At 42.3% G+C, this 27141-nt stretch overlaps 1 protein-coding gene across 11 annotated transcripts in view; it reads right to left on the bottom strand.

The window, feature by feature from the left end:
* L3MBTL3 (L3MBTL histone methyl-lysine binding protein 3) overlaps nt 1–26818 on the bottom strand; it is a 58858-nt gene extending 32040 nt beyond the window's left edge. The window contains exons 1-9 of one of the 11 annotated variants that reach the window (XM_035109022.2): nt 26745–26818; nt 15755–15866; nt 7712–7823; nt 7110–7269; nt 6713–6845; nt 5583–5667; nt 4366–4457; nt 3661–3765; nt 2989–3124 (exon numbers count right to left, since the gene is read on the bottom strand). In XM_035109022.2, coding sequence (XP_034964913.1) covers nt 2989–3124; nt 3661–3765; nt 4366–4457; nt 5583–5667; nt 6713–6845; nt 7110–7269; nt 7712–7823; nt 15755–15856 — 925 coding nt within the window. In that variant the 5' untranslated portion in view covers nt 15857–15866; nt 26745–26818. The other 10 variants (XM_035109014.2, XM_035109016.2, XM_035109018.2 and 7 more) reach the window with 10 other exon arrangements.
* Nucleotides 26819–27141: the final 323 nt, after the last annotated feature.

The following is a 27141-nucleotide window of genomic DNA, read 5'->3' as shown; positions in this document are numbered from 1 at the left end:
GAGCTAGGCCTCCACTGGAGACAGCTCCTGACAATGGGTGTAGTTAAGACTGAGGATTTCTTTCTGCCCTCTGGAACCAAGCAGCGGCAAAATCTGACATAGAAGTGTATCCCCCATTTAAGTCTGTAGGGCTGGTAACCTGTTAGGGGGGGACTATCTTGAAGGATGAAAAACATCCTTGGGCTGCTTGGTTTTGTCCCACAACTCTGTAAGATGAGCCTCAAGTGCCTGCAAACTGGAACTAACAACTCACTGCTGCAACCCTACATTTCTATGCACAACAGTGGTGGAAGCCATATGAGGCCCTATATTGAAAAACATCAAAGGAGGTGCCAGCTGCCAGAGCAGAGTAGTAGTAGTATATTTTCTTAAATCCATCCTTAACTGCCTGGGGGATATCATCCCTGGCATTCAGCTCCTCCACTCACATACATAAATAAAGCCAGATGAAAAAAGGGACGCTGTGGTGGCTGACTTGAATGCCACTGCATCTGCTTCAAAACTCCTATGAAGGGCCCTTTCCACCCTTCTGCCACAGGGATCATTTACAGGAGGCTCTACAACCAGAAAATGCAATCGCTGCATCATGCCACCTGCGAAGGTATAATGTTCTTTGCAATCTCAATCACTAATTTAGTCTTGTCCAGTTTGGCCCACTCTGCTTTCCATGTAGTACAGATCTAATGTGAAAAGGCGACCCTGGGAGGGGTGGCTAAACACGTGGGGAGAGCCTTTAGAGTGCCCACCACCTTAGCGTGTGACTCAGAAGATGCCAAGGGCTCTCTCTCCTCAGTTAGCTGGAGGGCCTTATGAGTCTCCAGCCTAATCTGGCAAAATGTAACTTTTAAAATTATTCCTGTAGGCTCCACGCTAATTGGGAATGCAAAAGCTTCTCCTGAAAGCTCCACTGAGGCAGAGAAATTAAAGCTAAGCCACAGTCAATCCATTTTCTAGTAGATAGATGAAGTGCCTAGATACTATGTACAGATATGCATGCTCATGAATTCTGTTCAGCTCTTATAAGTGAACAAGATACATGTCTGGGATTTATCATCTTCTCAAAGAACAAAAGGAAGTTGGATCCCTTAGATTATTTGTGAAGTATGGTTTGCAGTTCTGGTCCAGAGGAACCTTACAGTTTCATTTCAATGGTATCCTGTGGTGTCCATGAAAAGTGCAAGTAACAGATTAAAACAAGAGTGTGCAGTTAGGCCGCATTAAGTACAAGTTTCATTAATGTAATGCCAAAGCATGTTTTGGCATTATATATGGTCCAACCCACTGTGTCTAAGACTGCTGATACCCACTTAGCCAGGATGAAACCCTATTGAACCTGGGATTAAATAAATTGAGATGACACCTATTTTGATGCATTATAAAGCAACTCTGTTAGACCTATAACAAAATGCTGGGATTGCATATATGCTTAACTGGAGGACTGCACTCTTAAATAAGAAAAGAGGTCTGCTAAGTATATTAAAAAACACAGTCTGATTTACAAATTATTATTATTTCAGAAGCAACTTTTTCAATTCCTGATTGTAGGACTTTAGGTTCTAACTTGGATGGCCTGATACACTTTGTTTTTCCACCACCATTTTTGTCACTATTTTTTTTTCTGTGTGTCTTATAAATTCCTTTAGATGCTTACTCTTAAGTCCCATTCTGTTTGATGGGGCTTAGTCCCAAGTGCATTTGGACTTTAGCATAATGATCCATAAATCCTATTGCTTTTACAAAGCAGAGCTTATTGTTCCAAACAGGTTCTCGTGAATAGATAGCTATGAAGTTTAGAAATCAGCTCAAAGGCATCCAGCAAAAATGATAAATTTACCCATCTGAACAAAGTCTACTCATTCAAACCTATGGCAGTATAAGAAATACTATTAGATCTCCTTGTCCAGATTTATCCCTCAAAGAGAACAGCAACTGGACAATAGCAATCCTAGAAGCAGGGTGGGGCTGCTTACCTACCTTCGTAACTCCATAGGTGACCCTGAATACAATGTCACTCAATAGACAGAGAGCCACCATACACAGGTGTTTTAGTACCCAGCATGAGAAGCACATCTCAGCACCATCAGCACCTTTCGTCACTTTCATTGGCTGACCCTTCAGAAAGCTACTAGCAGCATATTTTAGAAGTAGGCTAACTTTTGCAAAACAAGAGATTTTTTTCCCATTAAGCCAAATACTGCAGCCACCTCCAAGTTCCATGATACAGTACCATAGTTGAGACAAATGGTTTCAGCTTTGAAACTGAACTGTAGTGAGACTCGGGCTTGTGTGTCCTCCCCCCCCCCCTCCTCCATGGATATGAAGGAGGAGGAAACTGCGTGCAAAAGCCCAATGTTCACCATGGTTCATTCACACAGGAAGAAAGTATGGTTGCTCATTATTACTGAACTAGGCAACTGCATGACAACGTTATGGTTTTAGAGAATAGAAATGTGCAAGTGTGAAAAGAAGTTGTAGTAGGAAAACTGTGATATGATAATGCAGACTTGACAGACACACAAAAACCTATCCACTCTGGAGTCCCTCCTGAGGGTGGGTGTTTTTTCCACCATTCAATGAACAGGTCACAACAAAATGCTTAAAAAAAACCCTATACAAGCAATTCCCATTTTGTGCATGTTGGAGGAGCGTGCAACTGCTAATGTGCACACTGTTTTCAGCCCCGGAAGGGGCTGGAACAGGGTAGGTGCAGTACTTCAAAACACAACCTTCATGCAAATGGAGTGTTGCCTGTATAGTTTCAGATGCTGGAGTTTCAGACACTTCAGAATTCAGTCATTTCTAATATATAATTCATGAAAAGAAAATAAACATTACTTTCTTTTTCACAGCTGAAATAGTGCATCCTATTATTCTATTTGTGGGCTCCCAACCCTCTCAGAATGGGAGCACAACTTGGCTGCTTTTACAAAATTCATAGAAAAAGCAATTGTCTAATATGACACAGATTTTTTGTTGGTAATCTAATACCTTTTGGTGGATGAAGTTTGTGTCCTGTTTTCTCGCACCAACCAACTGGGTGAATATCAGAAGAATCAGCATTCCGCCAAAAATCATAACACTCTGGGTATTCGTCAAAGTGAAGTCTAATTCTGTAACCACAAGTCTAAATCCATAGTAGGAAAAAAGAATACAGCAAAAGAAAAACGTGTTTACATTTAAACCAAAAAGTCAGTATTAGAAAATTGGTATACGTGCAGTCAGAATCAAGAGTTTTCAAACAAAATGTTGTAGCTTTTTATGAGATAACTTTACTTATTATCCAGAAAAGGGAAGCAATCAGAATACATAGACACAATAGAAAATCAGGTAGTAAGGTTGTAAGACAGTAGTACTGTATATGCACACTAGTCCACATGGGCATCAGAGTATATCGGGCATATGCATGGTATATAAATGAGAAGGCTGGTATTTCTTTTCAACACTATCTTCTATATAGAAGTTTTTCTCCCTCTCTTGATACTAGAATGCAGTGAAGTGAAGATTCAACACAGACAAAAGGAAGTACTTCTTCACACAACATGTAATTAAAACTATGGAATTTGGTACCAAAAGGTGAAGTGATGGCCACCAGCTTTCATGGTGTTATTTCTAATCCCATTTTAAAGCCATTAATAACTGCTTGTCACTTCTGGTACTCACCTCAGCTACTGTAAGCACGCAATACATTGACTGGTGCTCAGGGTCCACTCCTTCTAGTTTCATTCCAACTCTGAATCCATTTTTGTTGTATGGGAAGGATTGATACTGGAAGAAAAAATGTCAAATTTTCTAAGTTCAGCATAAACATTTCTAAAAGATGACCAACGATTTCAAGGGGATGTGGGTCTTAGGCCTTCCACTGAACAGATTAAACTATTACCTATTTGTATATTACTTACAAACCTACATGGAAGTTAAAAACATACGAAAACCAATCATTACAAGTTTACTGAAACAGATTGATTTTCAGCAATATCTAAAAGAACTCAATATAAAAGGCCAAATGCACCTCAGTTGCAAGGGCATTCAAGAGTTTCAGTGTAACCACTGAAAAAGTTATGCCGGTATCTCTCGTGCAAAGTAGTTCTTAACCCTCCATGAGAGAATTTTTTTGAGAAGACCTAATCTCAGCTCATTACAAGACAAATTAAACACACACTAATGCAATTATCAATTGAATATTTACCATGTAAAATATCATATTATATGAGAACTGTTTTAAAGTTTCATAAGCAAGCAAGCAAGCTAAATTGGTCATGCCAGCCATTTCAAACTTCTTCTATATTTGTACATGACACCTATTTTTTACCCGACACACAGGCCCCCGTCTGCCTCAAAGAAGCAGTGTTTAAGGTTTCAGCATACCTCTTTAAAAATCTTAGGCGGTGCTGCTGTAGCCTTTTCTTCTTCCAAATACGAAGACCAACTCCATGTTTTCTTTGCCTTTGACATCAAAGCTGGAATTAGAAATTAAAATCTTAATGTAAGCACGATCACAGCTTTGTAACAAATTATATCTGCATAAGCAGTTGCATTATACTATAATTATGGTTGTAACGGTATGAATTACAGTTCTCTTACAATATAATTCCATATGCTTCAGATTTATGGTTAATTTCAGTGCTACTCCATTAAGGAGAAGACCAAAGCTACATTTTTCACACCGCTGATCAGCAGCTAGCAAAGATGGATGGTTATTGCCAAAGCAAAAATTACAGATCACACTGTAGAAGGCTATGGAGTTAACCAATACTTCCTAATCCTGTTGTTTTCCTCAAATACATGTATCCACTTTGCTAACAATCTGACTCTATGGCAATTGATTTATACTGCTTTAGGCATCTCCTAGGATTTATTTATTACTGGTTTCTATAAATCTGTCTTAACTTTCAGCATGTGGTTTAGATATGAAATTACTCCCAGGAGATACCAAGCAGGGCCTCACTTCTGGTTTTAAAATGCATGTTCTAAAGAACTATTTGAACAATTCCACATATTTGAGACACAGAAATCCTTGCCAGTATTCAAGCAATTCAATTATCTTAATCTCATTTATACTTCCACTTTAAAGCTCCCCCATGGAACAGTATAACAAAGCCAGAGCAGGAATTTACTCAGCCAAGTAATATAATGGAAGTACTTGGAAGGATGGTGCTCTTCAATCTCTTACTTTACAAAATGCACAATATTTGTTGCATACAACGTCACAAATGGATTCAGATTTGGACTAGTGACTGAAAATGGGCCAACCCAGCTTTTTACAGAGAAACTAGAAATACACCAGCATTATTGTTATAGTAAAGGGCCAGTCTCTTCCAAAACGTGAAACATCATCCCAAATTTCTGGGTGTGCATCTAAGACGTTTACAAGCACAATGAGGCGTTTACGTGCACACTGAAATACGTAGTTTACTGCACATCATACAAGGACAAATTGTCAGTGAGCAGGAATTGCCTATGGTTGCCTATGAGTACACACTCAGTGTCCCACATGGGTTTGCTAACGTAACACAGAAGAGGCCCTTAAGATGGCAGAAACTGATGAAAACATTATACTGATATGGACTCGCATATCAACTTACTCTGTTTTAGAACTGCCATCTCTCTTTTCCTTTTCCGTGTGGCTCTCTGAGAGACTCTTAGTATCCTCCCTTCAGGTTTCTCCTCCTAAATTGCAAAATTAAAGTATACTTCACTGAAGTAACTATGAAGCACACTGATTTTCAAAATACTTTTTTCAGGTTGCTCACTGCTGTTTTGTCACGTGTTCTCCAAGATATTACAGGGCAATCCTGTGAACATTTATTTGGAAGCAAGTTTATTCAGGTCAATGGGTCTGACTTCCTAATACATGTGTTATATTAGAAACGTATGAAATAAATGGAACAATAAGGTTTTAATAAGGTCCTGAAATGTGTGCTGGGGAGGCCCATGCATGGAATACAGTCTTTGTCTGACATACCCAGGAAAGACACGTCCATTTTGTGCAGCAAAAAGAACTGTCTCCACCACCCATAACTGGCCCACTTTTTCCAGTGGAGAGGACCTGGCTATTTTTATTCATTTTGCTCAGCCTTAGAAATAATTGATAATATAGTGGTAATATAGTGACTAGCAATGCTTTCATCCCACTGCCTGGAATCACTATAATAAAGAAGCATGGAACAGCATGATAACTCAATATACATTTTTTGTTATATTAAACATAAGAACAACAATGATAAAAAGAAGGTAACATAATTATTGACCTTGGTGGAGCTAATATTGAATACCAACCTATATATTAGAAAGGTTATTTATCCTCTACAGGATAACAGTCAGACACCAGTGTCCGTAAAAGTTTTTTTTTAGCATTCCTAAAAGCTCTGGGAGTGTGCAACAGCTCAAATAAATGCCTAGGGTCTATGGAAGGAAACTTGCCTTTCTTTTCAGAACTCCCAGGGAACACTTGACCAACCTTAGGACACCAAAATATAAGGTTGGATCAGGCACAGCAGCAATAATCTCACCAGGACACTCACATATTTAAATGGCTATTTAAATAGAAAAAAGCATTCCGTTTACATTTTGCTAAACATTTCAAACACTCCAACCTTAAAAGAACAGAGACATTTAAATGCATCAAGTTTCTGAATGACTGTAAATTGCCAAAACTATATTTACAACCACAGATCAGTTTAACCTATAAACCTGTCAACTGGACCATACTAACCATTTCCTCATACTTCTTGACATTGTCTTCCATAAATTCTCCTTTTGAGGGCGATTTGGTTTTTCTGTTTTGAGTGCCCTTGGAACAGTCCTCATCATTGACTTCGGATACATCTTTGTCCTCCCTTTGCTCTCTAGAATGAAAACAAAATAACAGGAGCTACATTGACTGCAATTTTGAAGAATACATTTTCTAAAGCCAAGTTTGTCTATCTCTTAAAGTTGTTTTGTTTTGTTTTTTTAAGAAAAGAGGAATTGCAAGCGCTAAATTTTTTATTTATAAACACCACAATTAATGCAAGCATACAATAAGCAGTCATTAGCAATGAGGCAAGTTCTTTTAAACAGCAGCACTATTTACACTAGTTATCACATTATTCACACATGCCGACTCTTACTTGTTTTTAATCTGATGTGCACATTTTTGGCTGCAAGATCTTTCTCCAGATACAAAGTCCACTATGGTTCCAGAATGAAAACAATGTTCACAGAAATGAAGCCCGTCTACCTTGCTAGTTTCCTTCAATTTTTGTGGTACTTCTGTCCTTTCTGAGAAAGCTATACAATGGAAAGCACAGCAAATGTTTTAGGCTGTCAATGGTGAAAACTAGCAGGCATATTTGTAAACCACATGAAGCAAAAGATGCCACTGAAAGATATGACTTAGCTAAGACTTGCCAAGAATGGAACTGGCACATTCATTCATGCTACTTTGAAAAAGTGCTTCAGGCTTTTAGACAACTCTGTGCTAACATTTTACTAAAAACCTTACTGGTTTTCGCCTCTTCCTCAACAGCAGTCTAACCAGTACAGTAACAACTATCATTTCTACCAAGTGGTTTGCAGGTTTCAGAATTTAATTTGTTAAAATATTAACTATCTTTCAATATTCCAGAGAAGAAGCTAATATTAAAGAAAATGTCAGGAACATAATCATAGTGAAACTTCAAGAATATCACCATTTTGTTCTGAAGACAGAAATTTGTCTTATGATTCTGACCTTCTTGAGCAGTTGGCACCATCCAGGTTGTGGTAGCTGTAGCCTTCTTAACACTTTCCATCTCTGTTTCATCAGTGATTACTTCTAGGGCACCAAATTCATTCACACGAAACTAATTTTAAAAACAGGTAAGAATTAGGGGTGGGGGGAATATTGCTAGAAAGGTAAAGATCTACGTATTGACGTTTAATCTATAACGGTTTGACACCTAATAGTTGACAGCCTCCATAATGCCTACTGACACCACTTGGTTAAAAAAAAAGAGAGAAAAGTAAACAGACACTTCTACATTTCACCTCTGTAGAAGCTTCCTTCACATCCATGTTAATATATACCAGCAGACACATGGAAAGCTGGGGATAGGATGATATCTGTGCCCATGGACCAAGACAGTAGCTTATATTGCACACTGCTTGTCAGGTCTGTTGCTCAAATGAGGACCCCAAGAGGCATTTCTAAGGGAAACCTTTCTAGGGAAAGTGAAATCCTGAAGTATTACAAGATCTTGAAACAGAGAATCAATGAATGGAGGTTGAGAACATTTTTCACAGTTTGGATAATCCATAATCACAGATCACATCCAAGCAAACAAATCCTAAAAAGTTATAGTCCACCACAAATCTTTTTTACTAGCTTGCTTGCCACAAAATCATGTTTGTTAATCATCTACAAGCTCAGTGACAGTCTAAAAGAAATAAACTAACGAACTCTCTTCTTGTTTACATGAGATTCACTGCCTAACTCCGTCTTTGACATAAGCCAGAACTTTCCAAACTGTGTGTCATGATAAGTTAGTGTGTTAGCTGCAGTGTGTAGGTGTGTCATGCAAACGCTCCCCACACTCCTTCAAGGGCTGGAAAGGGGTTAGTTTAACCTCCGGTTTTGCTAGTGAAACTGAATTACCGTGTCACAAAATGATGCATGCCTAAAAAGTGTGTAACCAACATGAAAAGTTTGGAAAGCTCTGACAAATGCAAACAAGCAAGTGGCTATTTACATGCCTGATCACAATCTTTCAAAATATGAAGTACTTCACAAATCAGACCTTCGGGGGGGGGGAAACTATTGAACAGCAGTGAACACTATCAAATATGGAGAACTTACGTCTCTATCCTACCTTTTGGAAATTAATTTATAACCAAGCTATTTCCTGAACTGAACTAAGAAATCAGTGGTGGGCCATCAGCATCTGCTCAGTCTACGGAATCACTCCCGCATGAGCAGGATTGCAGGCAAAACCTCAACCCTTTCCCCTTCTCAGCTGCTTACCCCATGTGTGTGCCCTCCACACAACCTGCTTATTAAGCATTCATCAATTTGTTTCTTGGGACAATGCTGGCTATTTAATGAGCATTATTTTTATTGGTTTATGGGGAGGATAGATGATGATGTGTCAAAGCAAGTGTTATCTCACTTTCCAGTGTTTTTTCCTGTCACTTTCCTTATAGCAAAAAGCTCAGTATTTTGAGGAAGGTTTGCTGGCAAAAAAACTGTGAAAACTGAATTTGCCAGTATGCGATATTATCTCATCCAAAGACAGTGATAGTCTGGAAGCGATCTTCAGTTTCAGCAGGAGGAAATAGCTGAGGTACATCATACAGTGTAACATACACTGGGGATCAGAGGAGAAGCGTTTGAGGAGGTCAACTGAGCAGCCAGTCTCTCCCTTTCCAGTTTCTACTACAGTAATACCTCGGGTTACGAACGCGATCCGTTCCGGATCGCAGTTTGTAACCCGAATAGTTCGCAAACCGAGCGCGATGGGCGCCGCCATTTTGCGCATGCGCAAATCGCGTGCGCGCGGCTTATGTGCGCGTGCGCGCGGCGAAAACACTTCCAGGTTTGCGCAGTTCGTAACCCGAACTGTTCGCAAACCGAGGTGGTCGTAACCCGAGGTACGACTGTATATACAGATAGGAAAACAGAAAAGGGGGGAAGAAAAATACCGTAAGTGCAAAGAAAAAAAAATGCAGCTCACCACTACCATCTAGTGGTCATTATAAACATGTATCATAATTCCATTAAATATATATCTGAGAACGAGCTTTTTTGAGGACCCTAACTCCTTCTATGCAAACAAGAGAAGGGAGGCAGTGACAGCTTTGAAAGTTTGTCAGCCATCTGCTGCTTTTGTTTTGCCGATGTTCAATTTTAGACGGCAAGTTCCTCTGAGGAGCCTGTTGTTTTATACTTGGTAAAGCTCAATGCTCACTGATGATGGCATCATCATCAATATCCTCATTACCACCATCAATTTAACATCACAGGAGCAAGAAATGGGGAAAGTGGACATATATACAGTTTTATTTTTCACTTTTTGCTCATGAATGGTAAAATGGAAAACCTTTTCTTACTTATCACCTCAAATAGTGTCTCAATCATTTCTATAATTATACTTTCCTCTCCCAGCAACTCCTTGTTGGAAAAGGAACTATGGGACCCACACTCAAGCAGATGCGCAAAGGGGGAAATGTCAGGGCCTCAAAATAGTGTTCCATCCCCCACGTTTCCTGAAAAGCAGGGTGTGTGGGTGTGTGCTGTGAGAATAAACCTGCTTTGTTTCAAATCACTTTTTCATGTTGCTGTTTACACCAATGAGGTACGAGTACCTTTTCACCCAATGACCATTATATCTGTCCCCGCACATCAAACCGTGCATGTGCTATCACGTGTGCATGTGCAACAGCTGTCTGAATGTAGTCACCTCAGGTTAACAGTGACTTCCTTTTCCTAATCAGATGGAAGCTTGTTTGAGGGAAAGAGCATCAAACAGGAGTATTTGCTCTTTCCCTCCTTTGCTGCAGGACAGAAGGTTGCAGCCGTTGCTCACTTCCCCCATAGTCTTCCCTGGTTGGTTGTTTTTACTCTTCCCTCCCTCTCATCACCTTAACTTCTCTTCCCCCCCCCCTGAATTTCTTCAAACAACTGTACTCAGAACTCTCTCAGTTTTATCAGACAAAACCTATTCAGTCCCTTAAAAAGCAAAAAAAGGGTTGTGTTCCAGGATCCCAAAGGCTTTCATTTCATAATTTACTATTATAGTCCTAAGGAAGCATTTCTTTCCTTTTAACACATTTCCTTCATCCACCGTTCTCGTGCTAATCCTGAAAGCCAGTAGCCTTGTGTTCTCAAGGTCAGCACTCAAGCAATGCTAATAGATCACCATCACCAGTATAAGTAATTGATATTAATAAGGCTTTCCAAGAAAAGAAGCGGAGTAACTGCAGGTGGTATAAAACCAGGTTTGAGTGGACCTTTGTCTCTTTCTTCACCTGCAAGGTCAATATGTTCTCCATCTGCTTTTTCTGGGCAAAAAAACCTTGGGTATATGTATTTTCAGGAGGATTTAAAAATTAATCCATTCACTTGTTTGGATGCAATGATAACATACTGGGCATGCTTGTAATTTCCACTTTGAAAATATGGCACTTGAGAGGCACAAAAGCCTAAAATACTCCATATACTGCCTCTCCACCAGGAAGCAATTTTAAATTATTGCAGCTTGTCCAATTTGATAGAAGCACTTGAATCCAGAGGTGATGGTGATTGTGTGCACTCATCAGAGTGATTCAAAAAAGCAGAGTACTTCACATTTATATATGCTCTTCAGCTTAGAAGATATCAACTCTTCTAGTCCTCTACACAGCACACAGCAATTGTAAAGCACTGAAGTGTTTCTGATTTGAAGACGCTGCTTAGCCTGCCAAATGGAAAAGTTCCAAACCTCGAAATCCTGCACTAGACTATGATTGTTTCACATGCGAAGATCCCTTTCCTCCCCCCGCAATTTGTACATTTAGAAATCACAATGTAGAATGTTATACACAAATCTGAACAAGCCCGCAAAACTTCAATTTGCTTGCAAACAATCTTCAAACTGGAAAAATAGGTCAAGGCAAAGTATAAAATTGCTTACTATAAATAATACAACACTCAGCACTAAATACAAAAAATATATAATTTCTGGTCTTGTGTGAATTTTTTAGAAGAAAAACTTTCAAAAGGCTTGCAATTCAGTGTAAAGATCTACCTACTAATAATAAAATCTCTCTTGTGAAATGGTTTTCCTGTTCATTACTCTTCTATTGCAGCCAGGAAGATGTTGTTGTTGTTGTTTAGTCATTTAGTCGTGTCCGACTCTTCGTGACCCCATGGACCAGAGCACGCCAGGCACTCCTGTCTTGCACTGCCTCCCGCAGTTTGGTCAAACTCATGTTCGTAGCTTCGAGAACACTGTCCAACTATCTTGTCCTCTGTCGTCCCCTTCTCCTAGTGCTCTCAATCTTTCCCAACATCAGGGTCTTTTCCAAGGATTCTTCTCTTCTCATGAGGTGGCCAAAGTATTGGAGCCTCAGCTTCACAATCTGTCCTTCCAGTGAGCACTCAGGGCTGATTTCCTTCAGAATGGATAGATTTCATCTTCTTGCAGTCCATGGGACTCTCAAGAGTCTCCTCCAGCACCATAATTCAAAAGCATCAATTCTTCGGCGATTAGCCTTCTTTATGGTCCAGCTCTCACTTCCATACATCACTACTGGGAAAACCATAGCTTTAACTATACGGACCTTTGTCGGCAAGGTGATGTCTCTGCTTTTTAAGATGCTGTCTAGGTTTGTCATTGCTTTTCTCCCAAGAAGCAGGCGTCTTTTAATTTCGTGACTGCTGGGATGTATCTGCAGTGATCAAGGAGCCCAAGAAAGTAAAATCTCTCACTGCCTCCATTTCTTCCCCTTCTATTTGCCAGGAGGTGATGGGACCAGTGGCCATGATCTTGGTTTTTTTGATGTTGAGCTTCAGACTATATTTTGCGCTCTCCTCTTTCACCCTCATTAAAAGGTTCTTTAATTCCTCCTCACTTTCTGCCATCAAGGTTGTGTCATCTGCATATCTGAGGTTGTTGATATTTCTTCCGGCAATCTTAATTCCGGCTTGGGATTCATCTAGTCCAGCCTTTCGCATGATGAATTCTGCATATAAGTTAAATAAGCAGGGAGACAATATACAACCTTGTCGTACTCCTTTCCCAATTTTGAACCAATCAGTTGTTCCATATCCAGTTCTAACTGTAGCTTCTTGTCCCACATAGAGATTTCTCAGGAGACAGATGAGGTGATCAGGCACTCCCATTTCTTTAAGAACTTGCCAAAGTTTGCTGTGGTCGACACAGTCAAAGGCTTTTGCATAGTCAATGAAGCAGAAGTAGACGTTTTTCTGGAACTCTCTAGCTTTCTCCATAATCCTGCGCATGTTTGCTATTTGGTCTCTGGTTCCTCTGCCCTTTCGAAATCCAGCTTGCACTTCTGGGAGTTCTCGGTCCACATACTGCCTAAGCCTGCCTTGTAGAATTTTAAGCATAACCTTGCTAGCGTGTGAAATGAGCGCAATTGTGCGGTAGTTGGAGCATTCTTTGGCACTGCCCTTCTTTGGAATTGGGATGTAGACAACAGGCATACAGCCAGGAAGATATTTACAGCTAACTGTAAGGCTAGAATGGCTGGTGATGTGACCGTAAGGACTTGCCCTGTGTGTGCCTGAGTTCAATTATTTGAGTTATCAGAAGCAATCTGCTGTAGATCAAACTGCTGATCAATTATGATTCAAATCACACAGCTCTATTTTGAGTTTCTTCAGGTCCCTCTCTCTTCTATGATTCTACTAAATATTTCCAGGACAGACTCCAGAGCATGGCAGCGTGGGCATTTCCTGCAGTCCTCAATGCCCTCTCCAATCTTTGAAAGGAGAACCCAAGAACATCAGAAGCAGTTATTTGTGAATTCTCAGTTTGCACTCTCCATCTCTTTCAGGTGAAGGATGACTTCAGAGGGCTCCAAAGTCTGAGAGCCAGAAAGAGGCATTTGAGAATAATAGAACAGTACTGTACTGAAAATTGACTTGCTTTTCCCACAACGTGGTTGCTATCTCCCATTGCTGCTGTTTGTGGACCCTGGTCAGTTATGATAAGGTACATATGGCTGGAAGCTAGGGTATCTTCCTACTACCACTTGCCCTGAGCAGACGCCATACAAACATTCACAGGATTATTGCATTAAAGATCAAATATGTACTGGAGAGCTAGCAAGGACTGACTGAGAAACTGCTCATGGTAAAAGGCGAAAGATTTATACGATCTGAGGTGAAACCAGTATATAACGTCACATGCGAATAACCGAGTGTCCACATACCATTTGCATACACAGATGACACCCCAGCGCAAGGTAAAACCCTGTTTTGTGGACCTCAAAACTCAGACAGCAGACACTACCGGGCATGCTGGGAAATAGAACCCAGAAGCTGCGTCTCCAAGGGCGGAACAGAGTGCATCCTGGGAAATAGAAGGCCGAATCTGCGTCTCAGCAACCAATATGCTATAACTGCCAGAACGGCCATTTCTCCACAAAGGGCCACGCCGGGATCCTGCCCCTAGCCACCCACGTCCCAAAACATGTCAGCTCAGGTTTGCAGGGGACGGAGCTGGGGACTCGCCTGTGTTGCAGCTGGGGGCAGGACGGGGGCAGGATAGCTCAGGTTTGCAGGGAACGGAACTGGGAACCCACAGCAACACGTGGCAGGGCCAGCTAGTCGAGAGAGAGAAAGAGAAAGAGAAAGAGAAAGAGAAAAAGAAAGAGAAAGAGAGAGAGAGAGAGATGTAAAGTGGCCATGTGGGTGTGTCTCCACTTTTCTCCAAAACCGCTTGAACGATTGCGTTCAAATTTTGACACAACGTCCCAAGCAAATATGCGAGTGACCATATACAGTTCGCGTAGACAGATGTCACACCTAGGCCACGTAAAACCCCACTCCGTGTTTCAGAACTCACAACTCGAAAGTGCGAAAGTGCATGCTGGGAAATAGAAGCCAGAAGCTCCGTCTCCAAGGCCAAGCCGAGATCATGACGTCACCAACTGACATGCTATAACTACTATTCCTCCACAAAGGCCAACGGCGGGATCCTGCCCCTAGCCCCTCACGTCCAACCGTCACAGACAGACCACACCACACCGACACCGCGCTGAAAAGTGGACCACGCTCTGCCGTTCCCCCCCCCCAACGGCAAATACCTGACATACAGGCCAGGATACGCCGATGACACCGGGGGACTTACAGGGGTGAGCTGGGGGGACCGAGGAGGGGGGTGGGAGAAGTCACAGGGATGAGCCGGGGGGGAGTGCAGGGAGGGTGGGGGGGCCTCACAGGGATGTGCCAGGGAATGGGGAGAGGAGGGGACGCGGTAGTTCATGGATCGGGACAGGATGGGGACACTCACTGGGATGAACCGAGGGATGGAGGGAGGAGGGGTCAAAATATCTCAAACAAAAGGGGCCTATGAAGGTGAGGGGAGTCTGAAGGGGGACTCTGAGGATCCATTTAACAGACTGAGCCACAGCAATGCATGGCCGGGCCAGCTAGTCACCTATATAAATACAATAATAGTAATAATCTATTATAATGTCCTTTCGGGCTCAGTACTGTATATGCACTGAGAATTAGGAGTCCTGTCCTTTGTGTATTATTTATTATTCCGTTCCTCCTTAGCAAAAGCAATGCTAGAGGCTCTTATTTTGTCCCATAGCAGTTGAGCACTGGACTACCATAGTACTCTGTTTGCTATTTAACACATACATATCACAAGAGGAAGATTTTGGACTGAATGAGGCCAAAAAAACCTCTCAAATTCAGTCTAGTCAAGAGATATGAACTGTTGGTGGATGGTTTGATCAATGTAGGAGGTGCTGTTCAACCTATTCTGGGCAGGGTTGCCTTCTCACTAAAGGAGCAAGTCCAGAGTTTGTATTTGCTGTTCAATATAGCCTATAGCTTGGATATCAAGTGGCATTCATGATATGAAACATATTTTACCAGTAAAGGTTGATAGGCCAGCTGTGGCATATCCTGGAGAGAGAGAGAGAGTTTTGACACACTTATCCATTCCCTAGTAACATCAAGACTTGCCCTTTATACAGCACTAAGTTGTATGTATATATGTCTCTGCATCTATGGTTACATTACGTTTTTCAGAGCCTATTTAGGATTATAAAATGTTACCTTCAGATCACTTCCAGGCAAGGTACCAATTCCGTCCTTCCAGTCCATTACACTAAATACATCAAAGTCTTGCCCACTTCCACTAGAAGTTGGTTCATTCATGGTGCATATACTGTAAAATAAATAAGACAGGAGATATGAAAATGTTATCTCTGATCCAAACATCTGATCCCTCAAGATGTTTATGTATGCCTACATAAACAGAGATGTAAAATTGTGGTGGCTTTTTTCTTTTTCTTTTGTGAATGGGGTAGGTGGGTAGGGAAACAGCACACGCACCCCATTCTGAGGGACAGTATTTCTATTTTTGTCTTTGTACTTTATTATACTTTTTTTAAAAAAAATCTAACATTCTCATAAAAAATCTGATTCGCTTCCACAAAATGTTACATTTGAGTCACTTTCACACCATATATCACATGATTTTCAATCATCGTTTCACCTGCCCCACAATATTTATAACCTATTGTAAATAATTTCAAAATTCATAGCTAATCAACACTTTTATTAAAACCAGCCAAAACATCACAAAATACCAAAATAGTTTCTGAGTTCACCAAAGCTCCTAATCAGACTGGATATTAAGCAAATTGGGGGAGGGGCAGGGGAGTGGATGGAAGAGAGAGGTACAGTAGAAAACTGGGTTAGATGGTGATGCTGCGAAGTCTAAATTTAGCCAGAAATAGGAGGATAGGAAGAGATAGCAGATTTAATCGGATTAGGCTCTACTGTGCTGTGTAGGTTTCAGGTCACACCTAGGACTGCTGGGAAAATGAAAGAAATAATGGTTCCAATTTTTGAAAATATAAAATCCGGCAGTTGCCTGGATTTTAGCCTTAAGTGAAATACATCTGGCATAACACTTAAAATCTATATCTAACTTTGCTAATATCAAAACTGTCACATTTCTAGTTATCTGCATTCTCCACCTGTGTGTTTTGCTTAAAGCTGGAAACAAATATGGATAACTACTGGGTTATATATTTGACTGGAATTTAAAAGTCCTATGTTCATCCATAAACGAGCTTCTTCTAGTTTTCTCTAATGCTGTTTCAGAGAGTCTCCCAACCCTCAAGCAGCAAGAAAGCACCTATTATAAAGCCATGGTGCTACCTGCCATTGTAATAATAATTTTAAGATGCTGTTGCTCGTGGACTTATAAAAAAGCACCAGTAACAGAGTAGGACACATGGGAAATGTTGGGCATTAGAGAAGAATTATCTAAAACCCAACCTAGAGTAGATGAAGGTTATATTGTTCCTTCACATGAACTCTCCAGGTCATACTTGAGCGTTCCTTCACTTGAACAACCATAATATAAAAGCCAGGAACTCAGAGATCCTGGTGATAACAATTTCCGTGATTTCGAAGGCTGAAAACTGTGCATCTGAATTGCAGAAGTTACAACAGCCAAGATCTGTAAACTCCCCACTCAAATGAACTCCCACCAAACAATGAGCCAGAAGGGACTCTTCCCACACTTCTAGTTGGAACCGCATGAACTTTTTCCCTTTAGGGGAAAAATACTAGATCAGGCATCTCCAAACTGCGGCCCTCCAGATGTTTTGGCCTACAACTCCCATGATCCCTAGCTAACAGGACCAGTGGTCAGAGATGATGTGAATTGTAGTCCAAAACTTTTGGAGGGCCAAAGTTTGGGGATGCCTGTACTAGATCATGGAATGCTGTGTGCTTCACGGTGGTGAAGCAGAGGCTAAAATTCTATGCATGCTTTCTGGGAAATAAGTCCCAATAGATGCAATAGGACTTGCTTCCAAGTAAACCTATAAAGATACAAAATCTATTTATCCTCAAAAACAGATGATACAGTCAAGAGGACTACGTTCAATAGAACTAGGTCCTATTTAAACCTAAAGGTAAAAAAAAGCTAAGGGATCCCTGGGCGGTTAAATCCAGTCAAATTCAGCTATGGGGGTTTGGCACTCATCTTGCTTTCAGGCTGAGGGAGGTGGTGTTTGTCTACAGACAGCTTTCCGGGTCATGTGGCCAGCATGAATAAACCACTTCTGGCGCAATGGAACACCGTAAAGGAAGCAAGAGAGCATGGAAACACCATTTACCTTCCCACCGCAGTGGTACCTATTTATCTACTCACACTGGTATGCTTTCAAACTGCTAGGTTGGTAGGAGCTGGGACAAAACAACAGGAGTTTACCCCGTCATGCAGATTCAAAGTGCCAACCTTATGTTCAGCAAGCTCAAAAGACTCGGTGGTTTAGACCACAGAGCCACCCACACCCCTATTTAAGCCTAAAGACTGCTAACGTGGTTCCACGTTTTGGTAGATCTTACTCACTAATAGCTTGAGCTAGACAACAACAAAAAAAAACCCTTTACGATCTGCAATTACGTCTCTCAAAACAGTTAAAAGCAGCAATACCTATTATCAACAGATATAACTGGTCTTCAACTTTCGTTCAATATAGTAGAAATGATGTTACCCTTTATGGCCTTTTCTCGTGCTCTCAGCCTGTTTGCTTCTCTCCTTTTCTCCTCCCTTCCACATACACACTCACATTTATGTTAGTTTTTAGACTTTGTATGGCTGAAAGAAAGGGGCTATTCAAAACTACTTGTTCTTATGCTAAATAATCACCATCTTCAGCACTGCAGTACCACTTATCCAGCTTTTCTTTAGAAAGGCAGGAGAGAAACAACAACATAGCTAACCTGTTGCACCAAAGCTTTTACACTCCCCAAGTAGTTATTGCCACCACACAGCCCAAATATCTGTGATTAGAACTTGTAAGACTATTCCACAATGGCTAAAATGGCATAGAAAACACTTTGAAAAGATTGCCTGGACAAGCTCTTATAGTTATGACTCATGATCAGTGTAGTAAGTCGATCTGAAAAATATCTAGCAGCTATTTGCTTGGGGGGGGGGAGAACTACCAATAATCTATCTTTATTTTTTGCTTTTATATACCCTAGAATTCTCAAGTTCTGGGCCTAGATTTTTCTGACAGAAAGAAGAATGAACTATCCTCTTTCACAATGACTATTAACTTTGATTAAGCTCAATACATACGGTATTGGATACACATCCAATCCCCAGTTATGCTCTTTTATTCAACTGTATTTGCCGTTTTAAAATGCACTACAGTATATTTTTCTGCCATATGCATTATATGTAATTGGCAATAATTTTAACATAAACTGAAAATTCCAGGCTTCCAAACCTATCTATAAGCAGGCAAAATAATCTCTGAGACCATTGAAGCCTGCTTGCATAGTGAAGGAAGCAAATTTTGAAAGGAACAACCTTAACTAAACAGCATTCTTATAGAAAACAGAATCTACCTCTGTTGATATCAGCTCAAACGGTACCTTTCAATAGGTGAGATTATAATGCAGAGATAGCAAATTCTAGAAACACGGCCAGATACTAGACAAATAACCATAATCATAATGCAGTCTGTACGACAGGAATAACCTATAGGGTTGAACTGAGACTCGGTTAGTTGAATTAAAGTCCAATTAATTTCAGTGGACATTGAGCCATGAACAACTCAGCTCCTCAACTTAGTCTGGATATGACTCTTGTTTTAGACTTGCAAGTAACTTGGAAAGAATACTACTGTATAGTGTTACCCATGTTGAATAGCTTTGTGAAACAATGTTGTGTGTCAGCTTCCTTCTTCTGTGCATTTTAATAACTTCTATTGAAAGGATCATAAAATGCGAAGAGGTTTAAAATTAATCCAATAAATGTGTTTGCACTTCTTTAGAAAGCCTACTGTTGTCTAAGGGATTATTCACATTTCCTCTTGTCCTGCTGCTTCCACCCCAGAGAAAACTGCTCTTTAGCATTCGACAAATCAGGTTTCCTCTAGATTGACATGTGCTCCAATTTAGCTTTAAAAAAAGGTGTTTCCCTGGGAAAGGAGAGGAGCAAAGGGGAAAACACTTGAACCCATGCTTGAAAATTGCAGGTCAAGCGGAAAAACACTCAGATCTGTACTCTCTAGGCATGAGACAAATGGTTGTGTGGATGAGTCCCAAAAGCAATTACGACTCTCTTCTTACAGTATCTGGTGGCCTCTTCTACACCAATGGCAACTCTTTGTATTAAAACGAAAATCAGAGCTAAGCAATAAGAACCAACAAAAGTGTCAGAAAATAGCGAGCAAACTATTGTGCTCCCCAGAACACTTGTGATGTCATTTGCTAATTAATGCAGATTAATGTAGACATCATCAAAAGCTGTTTATGCTCATTTCACTGCAATGTTTCAACAGTTTGTATTGCTTATTTTTAATTTTTTTAAGCCACCTGAAACTTTGGGAGAAGTAATAACTTTCCCTTTCCACAGCATGTAACCTGAAAACATTTGAACCATATACATTCTTATCTGAAAGTAACAGACAGGGCCCTACTTCTCCCTGCATCAATTTCTAATATGTGGTTATTTAAATGTGCTAGAGGTAGAATTGGTGCAACCAAAGCAGCACATGACAGCTGATCCTTAAAAAAAAAATTAACACATTGTCACAGAAATAATTGCCTTTAAGTGTATCTTCTCTTGGAGCCCATTATAGTTGACAAAAAAACACCTCTCATTTTTAAATGGACTTGAATACAGAAAAGATTAAAGAATTTGGAGATTTAGATCTAAAAATTCTTCTGCAAAGGTCGTAAGACTAATGAAAGCAGTATTTATAAATAGCAAATATCATAAAATTTATAAAAAGACTGTAGAAACTATAGAGATTTAACTGTATGCTGTACAGTAGCTGCAATCTTAGACTCGGATGTGTGTACTGGGCCCAGTATACATGTAAGACCACAATCTACACATAGTGAGTTCGCCATAAACTGTTATTAAGCCTTAGATGACACACCAGTTAGGAAGCTAGGTAAGAACTTTATTGCCTCTGTTAAACAGTAACAGAAAAAGCAACTGGTGGATCTTGACTCCACCACTATACTGTACCAAGTGCGACCTAGTGACTAGACTATATAATTACATTATCCACATTAAAGCCAGAGTCTTTCTCAACACACCGTATTTTCCTGTGTATAAGACGCCCCCAAGTATAAGATGCCCCTTACTTTTGGGGACCCCAAATTAAGAAAATGGGGGGAGATGGCCAAGAGTTGTTGAGCTTTTTGAGGGAGGATTGCCAGAGTTGTTGGGCTTTTTTTGGAGGGGAACGCCCCGAATATCACTCACCCGTCGCTGCAAATCTTGCACATCACAGAAGAGAACAAGCATCTGCCAATCTGCAGCAGCCCTTGATGCAACCACCGATCAGTCACAAAATTGTTGCACTAGCACCCAATCCTAAGCAGCCCCTGCAGCCACCGCCTTCAACCACCCAATCACCACTGACAAGCTCCTGCTTGCAGCTGCAACCAATCGCCCGTCCAGCATATGCACTATCCTTGTATAACACGCCCCCCCCCCGATTTATAACCTTATTTTAGAGTTTAAAAACCCCTTGTCTTATACATGGAAAAGTACGGTAATTTCCCCAAAAAATTCACTTTGAAATATTCTATGTCTAGCAAATCAGCAACAATCACAAGTCTGGCTGGGGGAAAGGGTTTTCAGTATTTGCTGAAACCCCACAATATCCATTAAAACTCAGCAGAAAATTACTTTCAAGCAAGTCTGAAAATGTCATAGCTCAGTTTAAGAGCAGTTGCTTTGTATACATAAGGTCCCAAGTCCAATTGCTGGCATCCCTAAGTAGAGCAGGGCATTATCCCATCCTGAAACACTGGAAAACCTCTGCCGATCTGTGTGGGCAATACTAAGCAAAATGGACCAACAGTCTATCTCAGTACAAGGTAGCGTCCTATGCAGAGTCCTGCTGCGCATATATCCAATTGTTTTGAGCATGAATAGCCCAAGGAGAGGTAACTGTTTCAGCTAAGGAAAATGCAGGTTGCCCCACTTTATTTTGGTGCTGTTCTGGCCTTAACACTTACAAAACTTTTTCAGTGCAGGCCAACTTAACATGCAAACAACTTCAACTCAGCATTGAAAACACAGCAAACCAGACAGCCCATCAAGCGATGACTAGAAGCCCTCAAGGAGTTACTTCAACTAGGTGGTATGTCAGGGCAACCTTGTAATAGTTAACTTCATACCAAGCTTTATCAAGACTGAAACAATGCAAATTTTAACAATTCTTTGCCACTGGATCATCATTAGTTTCTGCACTCGGCATTCAGTTCCAGCCTGTTCTTTCTTCCTGCCAAATCCAATGGAGTACCCAATGAAAAGCACTTACATTTTTGTATAATTTTAACAAGATTGTTTTGTTTTGAAACATCTCATTTCGTGAATTATTGCACTGCTCACAGACTTGCTCTTCAGCTGATTACCTTGTTCCTGAAGGATTAAATGAGAAAGTGTATTGCTTATCCTTTCCATGTTCATTAATCACTATATTTTGTACTCTCTCTATTTGAACAACCTGTCTTCATAATTTCAAACAGGTGATGTGTTAATGGAAATAAACTCATACTATCAGTCAGAAAACTTGTTTTGTCAACATACATCAGGAGAAGTCTGCCCAATTAAACTCAGTAACAGCTTAACTGCCAGACCCTTACAGCATAATAAACACCAAACAATTCCTTTTCCGAAAAATGATCGGAATGTCAAATGTAGTTATAAAAGTGATTAAATAAAGCTGACTTCAAAATGACAGCTGTGCTAGAAACACCAACTAAGTACAGCTCTAAACTTCCCAAGAGATATGTCACAAGAGGTTAAAAAGCTATCTTAATGTCATTTGTTTGATTCATTTAACAGTATACTGCAGAAAGCAAGTGAAGATACAATCATGCAATCCCCTACCAGGAAAAACCAATACTTTCAGCAACACCAAAAGCTAAAATGAACTAGGATGTATCCAATAAAACACAAGGGAAAGAGAACCCCACTATATCTACTATATGGGGTATTTTTTTAAAAGAAACGGTGCCACAGAGTTGAGGTGGCAAACTCCCCTGTATCACTATCCAGGAATGCAGACAAACTGAAACGAGATACAGTACTCCACCTTGAATTTGGCTACACAAACATTAACAGAATATGAAGCATGCACACCTTTCCATACACATTTCTCTCTCCCCCTCAAAATATTTACAGAAGCAGAGATCCTACTCCTTATGCAATCGCAAACAAAATCTTGACTAAAATAGTTAGCTCAGAAAAACAAAGATGGACTTAGGAGGTGAGTCAAGGAAACAGGAATTTTTATCGAAATTGGCCAGCACGCAGGGCATCTTTGAATGCTGTGCATGAGAAAAGTGTTCAAAGACCTTCCTTTTTTGCCGCTCATACATATTGTTGAGATGAGAAGTTCCAACATTTCTTGGGTACCTCGATGTGTGGCTCTTCTTTGCCATAAAAATATGTGAATCTTATTTAAAGCCATGAACTTAGCCTTAGGTTAGTCTAGGACAGGCATCCCCAAACTTCGGCCCTCCAGATGTTTTGGACTACAATTCCCATCCTCCCTGACCACTGGTCCTGTTAGCTAGGGATCATGGGAGTTGTAGGCCAAAACATCTGGAGGGCCGCAGTTTGGGGATGCCTGGTCTACGAGCAAGTCCAAGCTTGTGGTGTGTTTTCTGCAAGCAATCAACGTGAGGGAGGCTTCCCAACTTTCCATATCCACACATCTGAAACATACCCCTGTACATTCCAGCCTCCTAAATGAATTTTAAGACTATCATTTCTGCAGGCCCTTCTATCACCTTAATGTGGTATGCTTCTAGCAACCAACAATTCCTCCATCAGAAGAAACTTGAATAAAGTATAGCAGATGCCTGCAAAGAAAATCCTACAGTTATCATAAAATTATTCATTGAAAAACATCATTTTTATTTAATTACAGCCAAAGGCGATCTAAAGTTGTCCTGTATCAACAGAAATGCACTAGACCATTTAGGAAACTGATGTAAAAAAAGGGGGGGGTTGAATACACTCATCTTCACAACTATCAGATGTATTTATTATGTTCAGTGTTGAGTATTCAAAACGAAAGTTTAGTCTCATAATAATCCTAAGAAATATTCGTCATTATATATCTACATTTCATATAGATCAGAAAACACTGTAATAACAGAAATGGTACGGAAGGGGGAAGCAGCAAAAAAACCGTATCTTCAAACCATTCCTTTGGAATATACCTCACCAACTCATGAACTCTGAAGTGCAATCACGGCAAAACTTGGAGGCCAGAATTTGAACTTTCATCCCCAGGGTGGATACCTCCGTTCCACCAGTAGGGGTCCCTCCTTGGCCAGTTTTGGAATAGTGTATTTTGCTGCACTTGAAACTTTTCTGGAGAACACTATGATCACGCAGGAATACTACATATTCTCTCCCCCCCCCCTCCTAAAATTAAGAAGAGCGGCGGAAGGGGTCGAAGAGAGGCGCAGGTCCTTCACATGCAACTTCCCGGCGCAACGAAGCCACTGTAACAAAAACTACCAAATTCAAACTACGCTTCAGGCTACAAAACAGGGGTTGTTCCCCCCCCCAGTCCCCTGCCCAGGTTCTCCATTCGCCTCTTTTGGAAAAAGGGCAGAAAGTACCGCGAGCCAGCTTTCCGAGGGGGCTCCTGAAATAACCTCGACGCCTCCACTTTCTCTGAAAGGAAATGCCCAAGGGGAGGGCGGCGAGGCCGTTGCACGGAGAGCAAAAGGTGTATAAGCGTGTGGGAAGGAAAAGAAAAAGAAAAAGAGAGAGAGACCGGGTGCCCCGGCTGAGGAAGTTGCATAATAAGAGAAAGGCACTGCTCTTGTTTGTTAATCGGGTCCCGTTTTTTTCTTACGGAGCCTGCGACGGAAACCGGGAAGGGGAGGTTGCCTAAAACAAACTCGAGACATCTTTTGTTTTTTTTACCCTTCTCTTCCCGCACTCCCCACTTTCAGGAAGGGCCGGGACTGTTCTCTCTTCCGAGGGGAGAAGAAACGGTTCTGGGCTCTTTCCCTGTCTGGATTAGTTCTCTTTCCCGAGCTCGTAAGAGAGAGAAATCACCCTCCTTGAGGAGAAGGCGTCTCCTTTCTCTCTGTGTTTCTGGTCTCCTCAGCCCGGCCCCCTTTCACCCACCCTTAGCCAGGCGCTTGAGAAGGTCCCCTTTGGAGTTGGCTCGGCCCTTTCAAAGTTTTCTCCTCACCCACTTCCTCCTTCTGCTGAGCGCGCGTGTGAGAATAAAAGGGGAGGGGGCTCCGGGAGAGCACCCCCCGCCCGCCCACGCACCTCCTGTTATCTTCCACATCAACATACCACAAAGCAGGCTTTAGTCCCGTCCCGTCCCCCCAAACAGACTCTCACTTACGGACCCTCGGTTATGGGGAGCTCGGGCCGAGCGCCTTCCCATCCCCCCACGAAGAGCTTGGAACAAGTGTGTCAGTTTGCAGCTCATCATGGGAAAAGGGCTACTACAGGAAGCGGGGAATATATAGGCAAGCGGGCGGCGTTGTTGCAGAGCATTAGGAACCCGGGTGTGCTGCTATCTTGGCATAATTCACACGAACCACGTTCATGTGATGCAAACACACCTCTCCCACCCTCACTCACACACACGCGCGCAAAAAGAAAAGAAAAATCCCCGCATCTCCCACGGGGGTTTATTTGCTGCCCCCAATCCCTACCTATGTTTACACTTAAGTGAGAAGACATGCAGGGGGAGCAAGAGTCGTCCTCCCCTTCCACACACGCTCCCTCCCACTCCTAACTGCGAGGAGCGTCTCTGCTGCGCGTGTGGTGTGTGCGTGCGTGTGCAAAGTTTGCCCAAAATGGCGGAATTGGGGAGCTCGGTATTATATTTCTATATATCGGCACACACATGCACACGCCGCCGCCGCGCTCGCGCCCGCCCGCCACAAAGTCCAGAAGCTGCAAAAGGGAGACAAGAAGGAGGAGAAACAGTATTAACAATAATAATAACAATAATCCTTTGACGAAAAAGGAGAAAAAACACACCCTCAGAAGCTGCCCGTGCGCGCTGATCCGAGCAGGCCTCCCCCCCCCCCCGCGCTTCCCTTCTCCAGGAGGGGAGACACGACACACGTTACACATGCAACCGGTATATCCCGCTGCAGCCAAATCTGGGTGGGAAAAGTCAGTCGTCCCTCCTCCTCCCCGCGCGCTTCCAGCCTCCATCCCTCCCTCGGCTGAGGGAACCCCGTAAACAAAAACGGAGCGAGCGGCGGCGGCGGCCCCTCCGCAACCCGCACCCCTCTGGCCCCCAAATCCCTGTCGCGGCGGCGGTGCCGTCCCCCTTCCCTAGACACTCCCGGGGAAGTGTCAAAAAAACCCGGGCCGTCTCCCCAGTGGCGGGGCAGCAGGACGCCGCAGAACCGCCGCCGCCCCCCCTCCCTCCCCGCCGGTCTCCGCCCGCCAAGACGTGCGGGGCTGCGAAATGCCCTCCTCATTTCCACCGCCGCTCCAGCTTCCACCACCTCCCTTTTCTCCCCACAATTTACCCGTCATATGTTGGGGAAGAAGCGAGCGGGGAGGCTGGCGGGGTGGGGGACGCGGACGCCGAAGGCACCTCTCTCTCTCTCTCTCGCCCACTCTTTTGTTCCTCTTTCACTCTCACGCACTTAAGGGTTTTTTTTAGGGAATGAATCCCCCGTGGCCGACGACTCACACTCCCCGGCCACTTCGCAGGCACCGGGCCACTTTCCCCACCACCTCGGGTCCCATCCCCTGGGCGAGACGCGAGAGGCTGTGCTGGAACTCTTTCCTCTGCCCCCCCCCCCGCACCTTTATGGAGAAAATTCTCTTCTATATTCCTCTTTCTCTCCCCCCCCCCCGCGTGCGCGCTCCTCCTCCCGGTTCATAAGGGAGGCAAAGGAGGTGCGCTTGCTTCCCTTTATCTCTCTCTTAACTTTCATCCTCAGCCAAAGGGAGGCAATGGAAAGGCAAAACCCTCGGCGTTGTGCACTGCAGTTAATGGGTTAGCAATCAGGTCGGAACCAGGCGCTTCCTTACCCCCCCAAAATTCTCTCTCTCTCTTTATTTTTTTTTTCTCCGTCTCTCGAGGAGTCCTGACAAATATGGTCCAGGGCTGCGGGCACAAGTGAGCATGCGCCCGTAGAGTCAGGGCCGGGGAAAGGGGAAACTGCTGCCGCTGCCGCCGCCGCCGGGGTGCCTGCTCTTCCTTTGCTGCTGCGCCTCAGCCTCTGTGAAAGGTAGCAGCGAGGATCGCGTCTGCCGCCGCCGCCGCCGCCACCCCCATCTCTCCCCTTTCTCCTCCGAACCACAAAAGAACCATCTCCGAGGTGCATCGGTATCTCCTCTCTCACACATCATAATGGCAACGTGAAGGGGAAGAAGGAGCAGCTGAAGTCTCTCCCTATTTTTAGGCTTCTTTCTTTCTTCTTTGTTT

The sequence above is a fragment of the Zootoca vivipara genome, chromosome 3 (assembly GCF_963506605.1).
Source record: "Zootoca vivipara chromosome 3, rZooViv1.1, whole genome shotgun sequence".
In the NCBI taxonomy this organism is placed as follows: Eukaryota; Metazoa; Chordata; class Lepidosauria; order Squamata; family Lacertidae; genus Zootoca; species Zootoca vivipara.
Note: the sequence above shows the minus strand (reverse complement) of the source record. Positions and strands in the feature narration are given on the sequence as shown.